Here is a 14,487-nt window from a genome sequence, read left to right as displayed (position 1 = left end):
TCGATGGCCAAATCCATGCATTCTGTGTAATTGCACCAGCTCTCACTGAAGACAAATCTGTATAGCGCCTGGTATCGCAGCACGGTGAGAGGGGGAAGGTAGCCCAGACAAGTTGGAAAGAAAAAAAGTTTCACTTTTTGGGTAACCCTTTTCAGTAGCACATGGAAGAAGGAGGGGTCTGAGCCGGGTGGAAGAATAGAACTTCAGGACAGACAGAATGGGTGGGAAACGGAGCTCAGATTTCAGCTTGACAGGGGGTAAGGGGCCGGACTGATATTTGGGAATATACAAAAATTCATTGAAGGCTACGGACACATAAAACTGCAGTGCCTGATCTGACGCAGGTCGGTACTACATTTCTGGAGGGGTCTGGATTCCCCATTGGGTTTTTTTTTTTTTTTTGGAAGGTGGTTGAATGTATGGTTCGGCTGTGTAACTGGGAACACATACACACACACACACACACACAAAGAGAGAAGTCTACTCCTTTCATCCTTTCTTTTTCTTCTCCCCCAAAAGGCCCTGCATGTCTAACATTTAGACATGTTTAGCTTTGTGGATTCGAGGACTGTACTGCTACTTGTAGCAACCCAAGTCGTTCTATTAGCTGTTGTCAAATGTCAGGACGAAGACCGTAAGTTGGATTTTTATTTTTTCTTCCCAAAAAAATATTTATTCGAAAAAAAGTTTATGAAAATACTTGAAATGCTAAATTAACTGAAACAGATGATCAAATGCAACTTTTGAGAACTTTTATACTGTGTGTGTGTGGGGGGGGGGGGGGGGGGGTGTATATATCACTGGCAATAAGTCACATATTATTTGGGATACACTGTGAATCGCACATGTATGTTATATTTAATTGTTGGTCATTGTTTTTCTGCTTGACCAATTGTAGTCGCCGTTAAACAAAGGATGTGCGCGATTATTCCCATTCCACAAAGCCAGGGAAAGGTGCGGAGATAGATAAGGGAAAGGTGCGGAGATAGATAAGGGAAAGGTGCGGGGATAGATAAGGGAAAGGTGTCTTGAGAGCCTAATTGCTTATATTCAAATTGCACTTTCGATTGCAAAGCTGTGAATGTCACAAGTTATAACCAATTTACAACTATCGTAGATCAATGGGATTCCAATGATGTGCGTAAAAGTGATGGACTTGATCTTGAGTTGCTGACTGTTTTCATATTGTTGATCCAAGTGCAGTAAGGTAATTTGATATAGCCAGTGAAGAATGTGCTGTTGAAGATTCTCGGAAATTCTACTCTATGCCATACAGATCGGAATACTCTGGTAAGGTAGTGGATTCAGCAGCTCTCCGCAAGCTATCCAATCTTCCCCGCGATCCTCCACCCGCCCTCCTCTCACAAGTTGCGCTGCCGCTGGGCTGAACACCTGCGGGTACTTTTGCAAACATTCCGAGGAGAGCGCTTTGACAGCGCTCAACTTTATTCATTTTGAGACAGACTGTGGGGACCAAAACAAACGACGAGACCAAGAAAAGGTGGTCAACCTCAAAGGCCTGTGTGTGAAAAGAGTTAACATTCCATTCCCGTCAGAGGCAATTCCAGGCGTGTTGGAGTCGGAACGGTGGAACGGTGGAACGGTGGAACGTAACGAAAATCTATTTATGTGCCGAAACCTGATAATTATTATATGAATATCTTAATAACCCGCTTACCATATCATAACCCGCCACACATGACCCTAATATTCTGATATCCCGATTATATTCCACTTAAATCCCTCCCTATACCCATTGGCCACATTTAAGAAGCGATATTGAGACTTGGCGTGACAATCAATTCAATCGATTTAAATTGAACAGATTATTTATTTTAAATATTGTATCCTATTTATGGGGAAAGTTTAGGAGACTAAGATAGGTAGCCGTTATAGAGACACTGGTGGACGGAAGCCAGGATGAATGTTCCATCCATATGATTTGAGTGCTTCCATCTGGTTCCTAGATTTACCCAGCCCCAGGCACTGACAGGCAGAGGAGAGGGAGAAATAAATATAATCTGGTATGAGGACTACTGGAAAAAAAAAACATTATAAAAGAGACAGGGAGGTTAGTATTGTAATTATACTAAGGCACATTTTTTTATGCATAAGAGCTCAGTGCAGACATAGTAATAAGGCTCCGCAATAAATAGTAGAGGAGCAAAGACAATGAGAGAGGCTAGGGGGAAAAAGAAAAACGTGCTGGCCTCCCAAATAAAACACATGAAATTGCAGACAGTCTCAGGTTACCCTTTCGGAGTGGGCCGGGGCCCCTGGAATATAATGCAAGTCGTTCTTCTCCTGAGAGAGAGAGAGAGAGAGAGATATTTCTGACTGGGATGTGCTAAGAAGTCCTAAAGTGGCCAAAGTGGCTAGAGGAAGGAAGACTAGCAGGCTCAAAGGGGACACCCAGTCCCTGGCTGGCATCAAGTCACTGCAAGGTGGAGGAGGTCAATCCACTACCTCTACCTCTCTGGCTATGCCATTGGAGGATAGGTCTATGTGGAGATGGCCCGAGCTGAGTGAGAAGGTATTCAATCTGTGTGTCCAAAAAATGGCACCCTATTCCCTATTTAGTGAACTGCTTTTGACTAGGGCCCATACACTCTTAGAGAGAGAAAAAAGGTGCTATTTAGCTATCCCCATAGGAGAACCCTTTGAAGAACCCTTTGGTTGCAGGTAGAACCCTTTTTGGGTTCCACCTAGAACCCTCTGTAGAAACAAGGGTTCTCCTATGGGCACAGTCAGAGAACCCTTTGGGAACCCTTTTTCTAAGAGTGTAGGGAAGAGAGAGCCCTTAAATAGGGAATAGGGAGCTATTTGAGACACAATCTATATCACCATGCCATGGAAGGCTTGTGGCTAGATGTTGAAGCTGAGGGGGAAAAAAGGTATTCAATTCTCCGCCAGCAAGTTCCAACAAATTCAGCTGGGAACCATAGTTAACTCCAACATCCGTCTCTCCCACACACCTGCCTTCACTTTATTATGTTCCATCCTCCATTTTGTTTCTAAAGGAAAGAGGAGGCTGTAGCCAACTCAGGAAGACTGCAGCACAGATTAGGCCTATCCTTGTGTTTGCAATAAAGAACCAGAATCCCACTTTCTGACCACCACTTGTCCTCTATTCATCAGATGAGATAGAATAGAACAGAAATGGAATCGAACAGAAAATATTTTTCAACAGAAATAGCTAATGTTACTTAGTCAGTGCATCACTAGGTCTTACATTGGAGCCCAAGTGACTAAGGAGATATGTTAATTTACCCCACCTGACTGAGGAGATATGTTAATTCACCCCACCTGACTGAGGAGATATGTTAATTCACCCCACCGGACTGAGGAGATATGTTAATTCACCCCACCTGACGGAGGAGATATGTTAATTCACCCCACCTGACGGAGGAGATATGTTAATTCACCCCACCTGACTGAGGAGATATGTTAATTCACCCCACCTGACGGAGGAGATATGTTAATTCACCCCACCTGACTGAGGAGATATGTTAATTCACCCCACCAAGTATAGTCCCAAAGGTTTCTGTATAAAAGCTGTCCATTTTTCCGTTCTTTGACGTTTCATGGCTTCCAGATGGGGGTTAAAAAGGCCCAATGTTTGTACAAGGCTCTGGTAGCTCTGTCCCTTTAAGAAAGGACCTCATTCATGGCCTACAGAGGTTTGTTGGTTACCTAGACCTGACCAGGCCCCAGGCCTCTAAATGTAGCTACTTCATTCCACCTTCCACTCTTTTCAAGTTCCACTTGACGCCTAATGGAATGGCCTGATTGACCTCGAGCTGCCAACGTTAACTTCCGGGGCTTTTCAGCTGCGAGGTGCCAGTCATGACGTTGAGTTAGTTTGGTAGAATGATAACTTCTGGTATGAGATATTGATTCCCCCCCCCCCCCCCCTCGGAGGGCCGGATTATTTTTTTATTTTTTTTATTTTTTTGTTAAACGCTCAAACACCTTGTTTGAACAATGCGTGTAGCCTAGTCTATGTGAAAATGGTGTCACTCGTTGCTTCGGGTTAGAAAGTCATTTCTGCCTAAAGACAACAAACCCAGTTTATAGACAAGGGAATGAGACATGTGCAGTAGGCCTTTGTTTGGGCATCTGAGACTACGTAGGCTACAGTTCGTTATATTTGTCTTAAAATGACTCCTCTACTTTGAAGGGAGAAGTTCAGGCTTGCGACATGGTCCACTGATCCAAAATGATGGAGACAGTACTCAAGATTCTCTTGGAAGAAAAAAAATCCAAAACAGCCTGTTTTGTGAGATAGTGCTGACGCCTAGTGGTTGATAATGAACCTGCAGGGGATTGGTGCCGGTCTCACCGGTGTATCTGTGTGCCTCTGAATCAACTGATGTGTTGACAAGTGATAAAGTTTACCTGGAACATGGTGGCTCTATAAACAAACAAAGGTGTCAATAGTTTTGGATAATGGGTTGTCTTTGTTGTGGGTCTGGCTCAGCCTGGTATTTCAAAACAACAAAATGGTGGTATTTTGTTGTTTACATCAAAATGTATTGTAGCCTATTGTCTAATGACTAGCCACTAACTGACATTTTATCCCTAGCTAATTGATTGATTGATTGATGATGCATTATTGTCTCTCTTCCCTCCCACCACACACACCTGCTCTGGCCTCTTGTGTTGTGTCTGGTCACACACACACACACACACACACACACACACACACACTCGCGCGCACGCACGCACACACACACACACACACACACACACACACACACACACACACACACACACACACACACACACACACACACACACACACACACACACACACACACACACACACACACACACACACACACACACACACACTCACTCACTCACTCACTCACAGAGGACGTAGGCAGCTGTATGCAGGACGGACAGAGCTATAGTGACAAGGACGTATGGAAACCAGAGCCGTGTCGTATTTGTGTGTGCGACACGGGAACTGTCCTGTGTGACGAAATAATCTGCGAGAGATTAAAGACTGCCCCAAACCTGAGATCCCATTCGGAGAGTGTTGCCCCATCTGCGTGCGGGACGGGGAAGCTCCCCCAAGTGGTCGTAATTTATTTATTTATTTACCACACATAAATAAATTACTGTCTGTCTGTGGAATTCATATTGTTACTTTGGGAAAAAAACAGCGTAAGGAATAAACCATATCATCAGAAGATGCCTAAGGCCTATACCATTACCGATACCTGTGGCTTTGGCCCTATATAATGCTGGCCCTATATAATACTGGCCCTATATAATGCTGGCCCTATATAATGCTGGCCCTATATAATACTGGACCTATATAATGCTGGCCCTATATAATGCTGGCCCAATATAATACTGGCCCTATATAATGCTGGCCCTATATAATACTGGCCCTATACAATGCTGGCCCTATGTAATATGTAATGCTGGCCCTATATAATACTGGCCCTATATACTACTGGCCCTATATAATGCTGGCTCTATATAATGCTGGCCCTATATAATACTGGCTCTATTTAATGCTGGCCCTATATAATGCTGGCCCTACATAAGGCTGACCCTATATAATGCTGGCCCTATATAATGCTGGCCCTATATAATGCTGGCCCTATATAAAGCTGGCCCTATATATTTTGGCCCTATATAATGCTGGCCATTTATAATGCTGGCCCTATATAATTCTGGCCCTATATAATGCTGGCCCTATATAATGCTGGCCTATATAATGTTGGTGTATGCTGTTCTTTTCCCAAAAAAAAACAAATAATGAAGAACAAATAACAACAAATAACAACAAATAACAGAATGACACTTCTGTATAATGTATTTGAAAGAAATGCTGCTTCAGCCATATTTTTCCATAGTTGGGTCAGCTCACCTTGGGCCCATCTTGCTTGGATATTACTCCAGCCAGCCAGCCAGCACCAGTATGATGACCACATGTGGGAGTCATTACCTCACTTTAACAGACATGGCCTAGCATACTGACTACCGCTGCAGACTCTCTCGCTCTCTCTTTCATCTCTGCAGAATACAGCAAATGTGATTTGAAAGAGAATAGAGAAAGAGGAGAGACAGCAAAGGAGAGAGAGAGAAATAGAGAGGGGGAGAGAGATAAAAAAAAAGTTGTGAGAGAGAGAGAGAGCAAGAGAGAAAAAGTTGTAGAGAGAGAGAGAGAGAGAGAGAGAGGAAAGACAGCGAAGAAGAGAGAGAAATAGAGTGGGGGAGAGAGAAAGAACAGAGAGAGAGAAAAAAAATAGAGAGAGGGAGAATGGAGAGAGAGGGAGAATAGAGAGAGAGAGAAAGAGAGGGAGAATAGGGAGAGAGAGAATAGAGAGAGAGAGAGAGAGGGAGAATAGGGAGAGAGAGAATAGAGAGAGAGAGAGAGAGAGGGAGAATAGAGAGAGAGAGAGAGAAAGAGAGGGAGAATAGAGAGAGGGAGAATAGAGAGAGAGAGAGAGAGAGAGGGAGGGAGAATAGAGAGAGAGAGAAAGAGAGGGAAAATAGAGAGAGAGAGAATAGAGAGAGAGAGAGAGAGAGAGAGAGAGAGAGGGAGAATAGAGGGAGAAAGAGAGGAGAGAGAGAGGGAGAGAGAGAGAGAGAGGGAGAGAGAGAGAGGGAGAATGAGAGGGAGAATAGAGAGAGAGAGAGAGAGAGGGGGGGAGAGAATAGAGAGAGGGAGAATAGAGAGAGAGAGAGAGAGAGAGAGAGATAGGGAGAATAGAGAGAGGGAGGGAGGCTCTATGGAAGGTGGAGAGGAATTAGAGCAGTGATACAGCATTACACTGTGTTAAAACAATAGCAAAATTATGCTGTGTCCCGAGACTCAGTTCACATTCTGGGTTAATATCCTAACAATGAGGGGCCTGTTGTGAGATAGAACTCGTATGTTGCCAATGCCATATGGGATTTGTCAACTCAGCTCTTTTGATCTGAACTGAGCATTCAAGCGTTTGTCATCGAATATGTTCGAAGAGCATCTTTGAAAGCAGAAGTGTCATTTGTATTTTATATACATGTTTTATACTGGACATGACCTATACTGCTTTGATTCCTTTTTACTTGATACAATATGACATGAGTATTGTATTTGAGTACTTTACTTTGAGTACTGTATTTGAGTACTGTATTTGAGTACTCTACTTTGAGTACTGTATTTGAGTACTATATTTGAGTACTTTACTTTGAGTACTGTATTTGAGTACTCTACTTTGAGTACTGTATTTGAGTATTATATTTGAGTACTTTACTCTGAGTACTGTATTTGAGTACTTTACTCTGAGTACTGTATTTGAGTACTATATTTGAGTACTTTACTTTGAGTACTGTATTTGAGTACTCTACTTTGAGTACTGTATTTGAGTATTATATTGAGTACTTTACTCTGAGTACTGTATTTGAGTACTTTACTCTGAGTACTGTATTTGAGTACTGTATTTGAGTACTGTATTTGAGTACTTTACTTTGAGTACCGTATTTGAGTACTGTATTGAGTACTTACTTTGAGTACCGTATTTGAGTACTGTATTTGGGTACTGTATTTAAGTACTGTATTTGAGTACTGTATTTGAGTACTTTACTTTGAGTACCGTATTTGAGTACTGTATTTGAGTACTGTATTTGGGTACTGTATTTGAGTACTGTATTTGAGTACTGTATTTGGGTACTGTATTTGAGTACTGTATTTGGGTACTGTATTTGAGTACTTTACTTTGAGTACTGTATTTGAGTACTGTATTTGAGTACTGTATTTGAGTACTGTATCTTGGACATATATTTGCTTAGATAAACCTTCTATGGGCATATGTATTTTCCCTGTCTCTTGCTCTGTATGACCTATCTCCCCTGCTTTACTTCTGTCCCCTCCTGAGATGGTGCTACAACCAACACTTTGTCCAAATCCTCATGGGTTCTTTGGTTTTTTGGGATTATCTACACTATGATTTGGGGTGGTGGTCTGCAAATGCTATTCCATTCTGGTGCTTTAGGTTCTGTCCCAAATGACACCCTCTTCTCTATATAGTGCACTACTTTTGACCAGAGCCCTAAGGGCCCAGAAGTGCACTATATAGGGAATAGGGTGCCATTTTGGCATGCATCCTTAGAATACAGTAATTGAGGTTATTAAATAGTTCTGGTTTCCTGCAGTCTGCCTGGCTAGCAGTGAGGGAGGACAGACCTAGTGGGTTATTTCACTACCATTGTTTTAACATCCATCCATCTCTCTGTCTCTCGCTTTTTCTCTCTCTCTCTCTCTCTCTCTCTCTCTCCTTTCATCGCTCTCTTCCTTCGTACCAACAGGGGCCCCCGGAGCTAAGGTGAGACAATGTTGGGTTTGGTGTGTTTTTGTTTGTGTGTCTGTGTGTCTGTGTGTCTGTCTGTCTGTCTGTCTGTCTGTCTGTCTGTCTGTCTGTCTGTCTGTCTGTCTGTCTGTCTGTCTGTCTGTCTGTGAGGGCTTCAATTAGCTGTGAACCTGGACTAATACCAAAGTTAAACTCTGTGTTTTGACAGATTGAGGTGATTCTTTGATGTGAGCAGCAGTCAGACAGTTAATAACAATGTCTTCTCCAGCCTCGTACAGCACATCCAGATCTATGTCTCTAATGAGAAGGTCTCAGCCTGGAATCTACGCTGAACATTGCTCTGTTTCCCTATTGTTACAACACAGCTCAGTGATAAGTGACGTTGTTAACCTCTCTGCGCACGGAACCCGCTAGCGGGCTGAAATTCCACAACATACGGTGATCGCTACATAAATAGTCATATTAAACATTCATGAAAATACAAGTGTCTCACATGTATCGAAAGCCTAGAATCTCGCTAATCCAACTGCGTTGTCAGATTTAAAAAAGGATTTACTGCAAAAAAATACGATACGATTATCTGAGCATAGAGCCCCATAAAAATAAAAATAATTAAAGTATCTTCAGTTTGGAGTGAAGCAAGTAGATCTAGGAATCATTTTGTAATGTTACGTCTCACTTTGTTGTTGGTATCGTTTCTCTGTTTTGTCTTCCACAGGGATGACTTTGCCTGCCGTTCGTATCACTGTTTCTTATAGACAGGGTAGACAGTAATATAAATCAATTCAAGTGAATGCAGGTCATCTCTCTATTTTTCTCTTCTCTATTCCTAAAGAATCACTCATGTCGTTGCTTCCTGTCTTTCTTTCCCAACAGGGTCAGAAAGGGGAACCAGGAGATATCACAGATGTGAGTAAAACTCCAACGGTCCACATTACACCTCTATCTGAAAAACTGTCTTCATATCTTCGCCACCTCTGGCTGGTCTACAGTAGTCTTTTTCCCCCCTGTTGCGTTTCCAGGCAGAGGGTCTTGCCTCACCTCTGAGCACTAGGCCGAAATTAGATTATTACTATTTTGTATCAAACACGGAGCCTTTTTGTGTGTGTGTTTTTGTTGTTGTTGTAGAGGCACAATGAGCAACAGAACATGGTGACATGGTGACGGGTATTGCTAGTGTTATATATCGTTTGTAAAGGGACTAACATTGCACTTACGGACAGTTAAGGCACTAGGACAGTATAGTATTAGCTACGGAATCATTCTCCTGCTGTGAAGGGGATTGTCCTGGTAATGACACAGGAACAGAGGCCAGGTCGGTATAGTATTAGCTACGGAATCATTCTCCCTGCTGTGAAGGGGATTGTCCTGGTAATGACACAGGAACAGAGGCCAGGTCAGTATAGTATTAGCTACGGAATCATTCTCCCTGCTGTGAAGGGGATTGTCCTGGTAATGACACAGGACAGAGGCCAGGTCAGTATAGTATTAGCTACGGAATCATTCTCCCTGCTGTGAAGGGGATTGTCCTGGTAATGACACAGGAACAGAGGCCAGGTCAGTATAGTATTAGCTACGGAATCATTCTCCCTGCTGTGAAGGGGATTGTCCTGGTAATGACACAGGAACAGAGGCCAGGTCGGTATAGTATTAGCTACGGAATCATTCTCCTGCTGTGAAGGGGATTGTCCTGGTAATGACACAGGAACAGAGGCCAGGTCGGTATAGTATTAGCTACGGAATCATTCTCCCTGCTGTGAAGGGGATTGTCCTGGTAATGACACAGGAACAGAGGCCAGGTCATCGGAAGGCTGTCCGGGCCGTTCATTACAATAACAACAATGCACCTAACATGCAGCTCAAAATGCTTTAATAAATTAGCACATAAAAGGGTGAAAAGATGATAACATTAGCTAGACCTGGATAGGGTCTAAATTTGAGTCATATTTCCTGGTCAGGTCTGGTTAGGTTTATTACGCATTTAACCCATATTTCATTTTTTGTGGGGGCTTTATTTCATTTTATTAGAGCTGACTTGGGTTAGGGTTAGCATACTCAGAAGGCAGAGAACCAAACACAACAAAACCTTAATTCCTTCATTACCCTCTCAGCAGTGGTATCAGATCCCTACTGTAAAAAGCTGCAGACAGAGAGAGAGAGAGAGAGAGAGCGAGAGAGAGCGCGGAGGGGAGAGAGAGAGAGGGGGAGGGGGGAGGGGGAGCTCAGTTGAGCCCCACTCTCTGCTACACACATGTAAATACTTTATTCTACTCTGCTCTCCTCTCTCACTCTCTCTCTGTCTCTTTCTCTCTGTCTCTGCTCTCCTCTCTCTCTGTCTCTGCTCTCCTCTCTCCCCTCTCTCTCTCTCTCTCTCTGCTCTCCTCTCTCTCTGTCTCTGCTCTCCTCTCTCCCCCTCTCTCTCTCTCTCTCTCTCTGCTCTCTCTCTCTCTCTCTCTCTCTCTCTCTCTCTCTGTCTCTGCTCTCCTCTCTCCCCTCTCTCTCTCTCTCTCTCTCTGCTCTCCTCTCTCTCTCTGCTCTCCTCTCTCTCTCTCTCTCTCCCTCCCTCTCTCTCTCTGTCTCTCTCTCTCTCTCTCTCTGCTCTCCTCTCTCTCTCTCTCTCTCTCTCTCTCTCTCTGTCTCTGCTCTCCTACTGTCTCTCTCTCTCTCTCTCTGCTCTCCTCTCTCTCTCTCTCTCTCTCTCTCTCTGCTCTCCTCTCTCTCGCTCTCTCTCTGCTCTCTCCTCTCTCTCTCCCTCCCTCTCCTCTCTCTCTCCCTCCCTCTCTCTGTCTCTCTCTGTCTCTCTCTCTCTCTCTCTGTCTCTCTCTCTCCCTCCCTCTCTCTCTCTCTGCTCTCCTCTCTCACACTCTCTGCTCTCTGCTCTCTCTCTCTCTCTCTCTATCTATCTCTCTCTCGCTGTCTCTCTCCCTTTCTTTCTTTATTTCTCTCTTTCGTTCTCTTTCCAGGAAATAACAGGACATTGTTTGCTGTCATTTATTATGCATACCCTTGAAACGTATGTGATTAGCAACGGTATGCTATTAGGGGAAATAAACTTCTGGCAGCTATCCTTAAACTCGTTAACAATATTAAAACTATTGTATTCAGCACTTCGAGGTCATATAAAGGTCAGATTCTGATCTCAATGCGTCCAATTCAAAAGAATATGAGAAAATGAACATCATTTTTTTTTTTTGGGGGGGGGGGGGGGGACTTCCTGTGTCTGGTTTTAAAGTCATTATAAGTACTAGGTGGACCTTCTAACTTTAATCACACACACTGTATATAGACTTTCTTTTTTTCTATTGTATTACTGATTGTATGTTTGTTTTACTCTATGTGTAACTCTGTGTTGTTGTTTCTGTCGTACTGCTTTGCTTTATCTTGGCCAGGTCGCAGTTAGAAATTATAACTTGTTCTCAACTAGCCTACCTGGTTAAATAAATAAAGACGAAATAAGAAATAAATAAATAAAAATCAACCCTGCGATTGAACGTAGGAAGAAACAACTCACGACTGACTACAATGTGACTAGTTCTTCTTCTGTTTCCTGTTTCTCAGGTCGTAGGACCAAGAGGACCTGGAGGCCCTTTGGTATGGAAACCATTTAACATGCCCCCCCTGTTGAACACGCCCCCCCCCCTGTCCAACATGTCCCCCCCCCCTGTTGAACATGTCCCCACCCCTGTTGAACATGTCCCCCCCCTGTTGAACATGTCCCCCCCCCCTGTTGAACATGCCCCCCCCCCCTGTTGAACATGTCCCCCCCCCCCCTGTTGAACATGCCCCCCCCCCCTGTTGAACATGTCCCACCCCCCTGTTGAACATGCCCCACCCCCCTGTTGAACATGCCCCACCCCCCTGTTGAACATGTCCCACCCCCCTGTTGAACATGCCCCACCCCCCTGTTGAACATGTCCCACCCCCCTGTTGAACATGTCCCACCCCCCTGTTGAACATGCCCCACCCCCCTGTTGAACATGTCCCCCCCCCTGTTTACATGCCCCCCCCCCCCTGTTGAACATGTCCCTGAATTTTACCCCTTTTCTCCCCAATTTCGTGGTATCCAATTGTTTAGTAGCTACTATCTTGTCTTATCGCTACAACTCCCGTACGGGCTCAGGAGAGAGGAAGGTTGAAAGTCACGTGTCCTCCGATACACAACCCAACCAAGCCGCACTGCTTCTTAACATAGCGCGCATCCAAACCGGAAGCCAGCCGCACCAATGTGTCGGAGGAAACACCGTGCACCTGGCAACCTTGGTTAGCGTGCACTGCGCCCGGCCCGCCACAGGAGTCGCTGGTGCGCGATGAGACAAGGATTTCCCTACCGGCCACGCCCTCCCTAACCCGGACGACGCTAGGCCAATTGTGCGTCGCCCCACAGGACCTCGCGGTCTCGGCCGGTTGCGACAGAGCCTGGGCGCGAACTCAGAGTCTCTGCCCTTAACTACTGCGCCACCCGGGAGGCCCTCCCCCCCCCCCCCCCCCGCCGTTTTTTATCATCTTTAATAACAGCGTCCTGTATTATGTGTGTGCAGTGCGATCCAAATGGCATCATATTCCGCTATTTAGTGCACTACTTTTTAACAGATCCCTATGGGGTCCTGGTCAAAAGTAGTGCACTACATGGGGAATAAGGTGGTATTTTGGATGTACATTTAGTGTTCAGATGCACCTGAATACTCACTAGTCTTTCCTCCCTCCTCAGGGCCCCCCAGGAGAGCAGGGACCACGTGGAGATAGAGGAGACAAAGGAGATAAGGTGAGTTTTATACATTTTCCATTCCATTCCATTTTCTCTCTCTCTCTCTCTCTCTCTCTCTCTCTCTCCCTCTCCCTCTCCCTCTCCCTCTCCCTCTCCCTCTCCCTCTCCCTCTCTCTCTCCCTCTCCCTCTCTCTCTCTCTCTCTCTCTCTCTCCCTCTCCCTCTCCCTCTCTCTCTCTCTCTCTCTCTCTCTCTCTCTCTCTCTTCTCTCTCTCTCTCTCTCTCTCTCTCTCTCTCTCTCTCTCTCCCTCTCTGTCTCTCTCTCTCTAAGACTGTGAAAAATGCATCACTCATAGTTTTTCCTATTGGTCTGGATAGATATATAGAGAGAAATCTCTGGTTTGGAGGAGCTGCTAGTCTCATTTGCTTGATTTGGGGAGCAGAGCAGAGAGCAGCTCAATGCTGCCATGGGTACTTTCCATTATACTGTGTATGTGGTCTGGCTTCGACTTTGATTCAAAGGTTGTTTAACAGATGTGTGAGAAGAAGAAGCCGGTGTGTGTGTGTGTGTGCGTGTGCGTGTGCGTGTGTGTCTGTGTGTGTGTTTGTGTGTGTGTGTGTATGAGAAACTGTGAAGCCGTAATGTAAACCTATGGCTGTCAGGAAAACGACAGTTCAACCCACAGCCAATCACGGTATAGTAAATCAGTGTTGTTAGCCTAGAGAGATGCTGTGATGACTGTAATCTGTGTTAAACACCTGTCAACATCATGGCCTCAGCCGCAGTCATAGCTCCAGGCCATGCTTCGGTGCTGTTTCAGTCTTTGTTTTTGCATAATGTCTTGGCGATAGATGGTTATGAATCTATTTTCTTCAGGTTGTCTGGATGAATGGGTTTTTTTGATGAGAGATGTTCTGATCATGAATATTTTTCACACAGAGCGGTTAGAGGTTGTCTTCAAGAAGCTGCTGTTCTTTTATATGATTAGAATAAAAAAAATAAAAAAAACATTCTGGTTGGCAAGACCTTGGGTATGTAGGTATCCTATTGGTTAAGAGGCGGCAGGGTATCCTATTGGTTAAGGGACGGCAGGGTATCCAAATCAAAATCAAATCGAATGTATTTATATAACCCTTCGTACATCAGCTGATATCTCAAAGTGCTGTACAGAAACCCAGCCTAAAACCCCAAACAGCAAGCAATGCAGGTGTAGAAGCACGGTGGCTAGGAAAAACTCCCTAGAAAGGCCAAAACCTAGGAAGAAACCTAGAGAGGAACCAGGCTATGTGGGGTGGCCAGTCCTCTTCTGGCTGTTGCCGGGTGGAGATTATAACAGAACATGGCCAAAATGTTCAAATGTTCATAAATGACCAGCATGGTCCAATAATAATAAGGCAGAACAGTTGAAACTGGAGCAGCAGCACGGCCAGGTGGACTGGGGACAGCAAGGAGTCATCATGTCAGGTAGTC

At 44.6% G+C, this 14,487-nt stretch overlaps 1 protein-coding gene across 2 annotated transcripts in view; it reads left to right on the top strand.

Moving 5' to 3' along the window:
* Window positions 1-261: 261 nt before the first annotated feature.
* The window catches only part of col2a1b (collagen, type II, alpha 1b), an 81,010-nt gene continuing 66,784 nt past the window's right edge, over window positions 262-14,487 (top strand). The window contains exons 1-6 of one of the 2 annotated variants that reach the window (XM_036950896.2): window positions 262-344; window positions 520-634; window positions 8,311-8,327; window positions 9,189-9,221; window positions 11,871-11,903; window positions 13,021-13,074. In XM_036950896.2, coding sequence (XP_036806791.2) covers window positions 544-634; window positions 8,311-8,327; window positions 9,189-9,221; window positions 11,871-11,903; window positions 13,021-13,074 — 228 coding nt within the window. In that variant the 5' untranslated portion in view covers window positions 262-344; window positions 520-543. Of the gene's footprint in view, window positions 635-8,310; window positions 8,328-9,188; window positions 9,222-11,870; window positions 11,904-13,020; window positions 13,075-14,487 lie in introns of both variants that reach the window. The other variant, XM_090206469.1, reaches the window with a different exon arrangement.

The sequence above is a fragment of the Oncorhynchus mykiss genome, chromosome 17, assembly GCF_057628025.1.
Source record: "Oncorhynchus mykiss isolate SJ-2025 chromosome 17, ASM5762802v1, whole genome shotgun sequence".
In the NCBI taxonomy this organism is placed as follows: Eukaryota; Metazoa; Chordata; class Actinopteri; order Salmoniformes; family Salmonidae; genus Oncorhynchus; species Oncorhynchus mykiss.
This window is presented reverse-complemented; position numbering and strand designations above follow the sequence as displayed.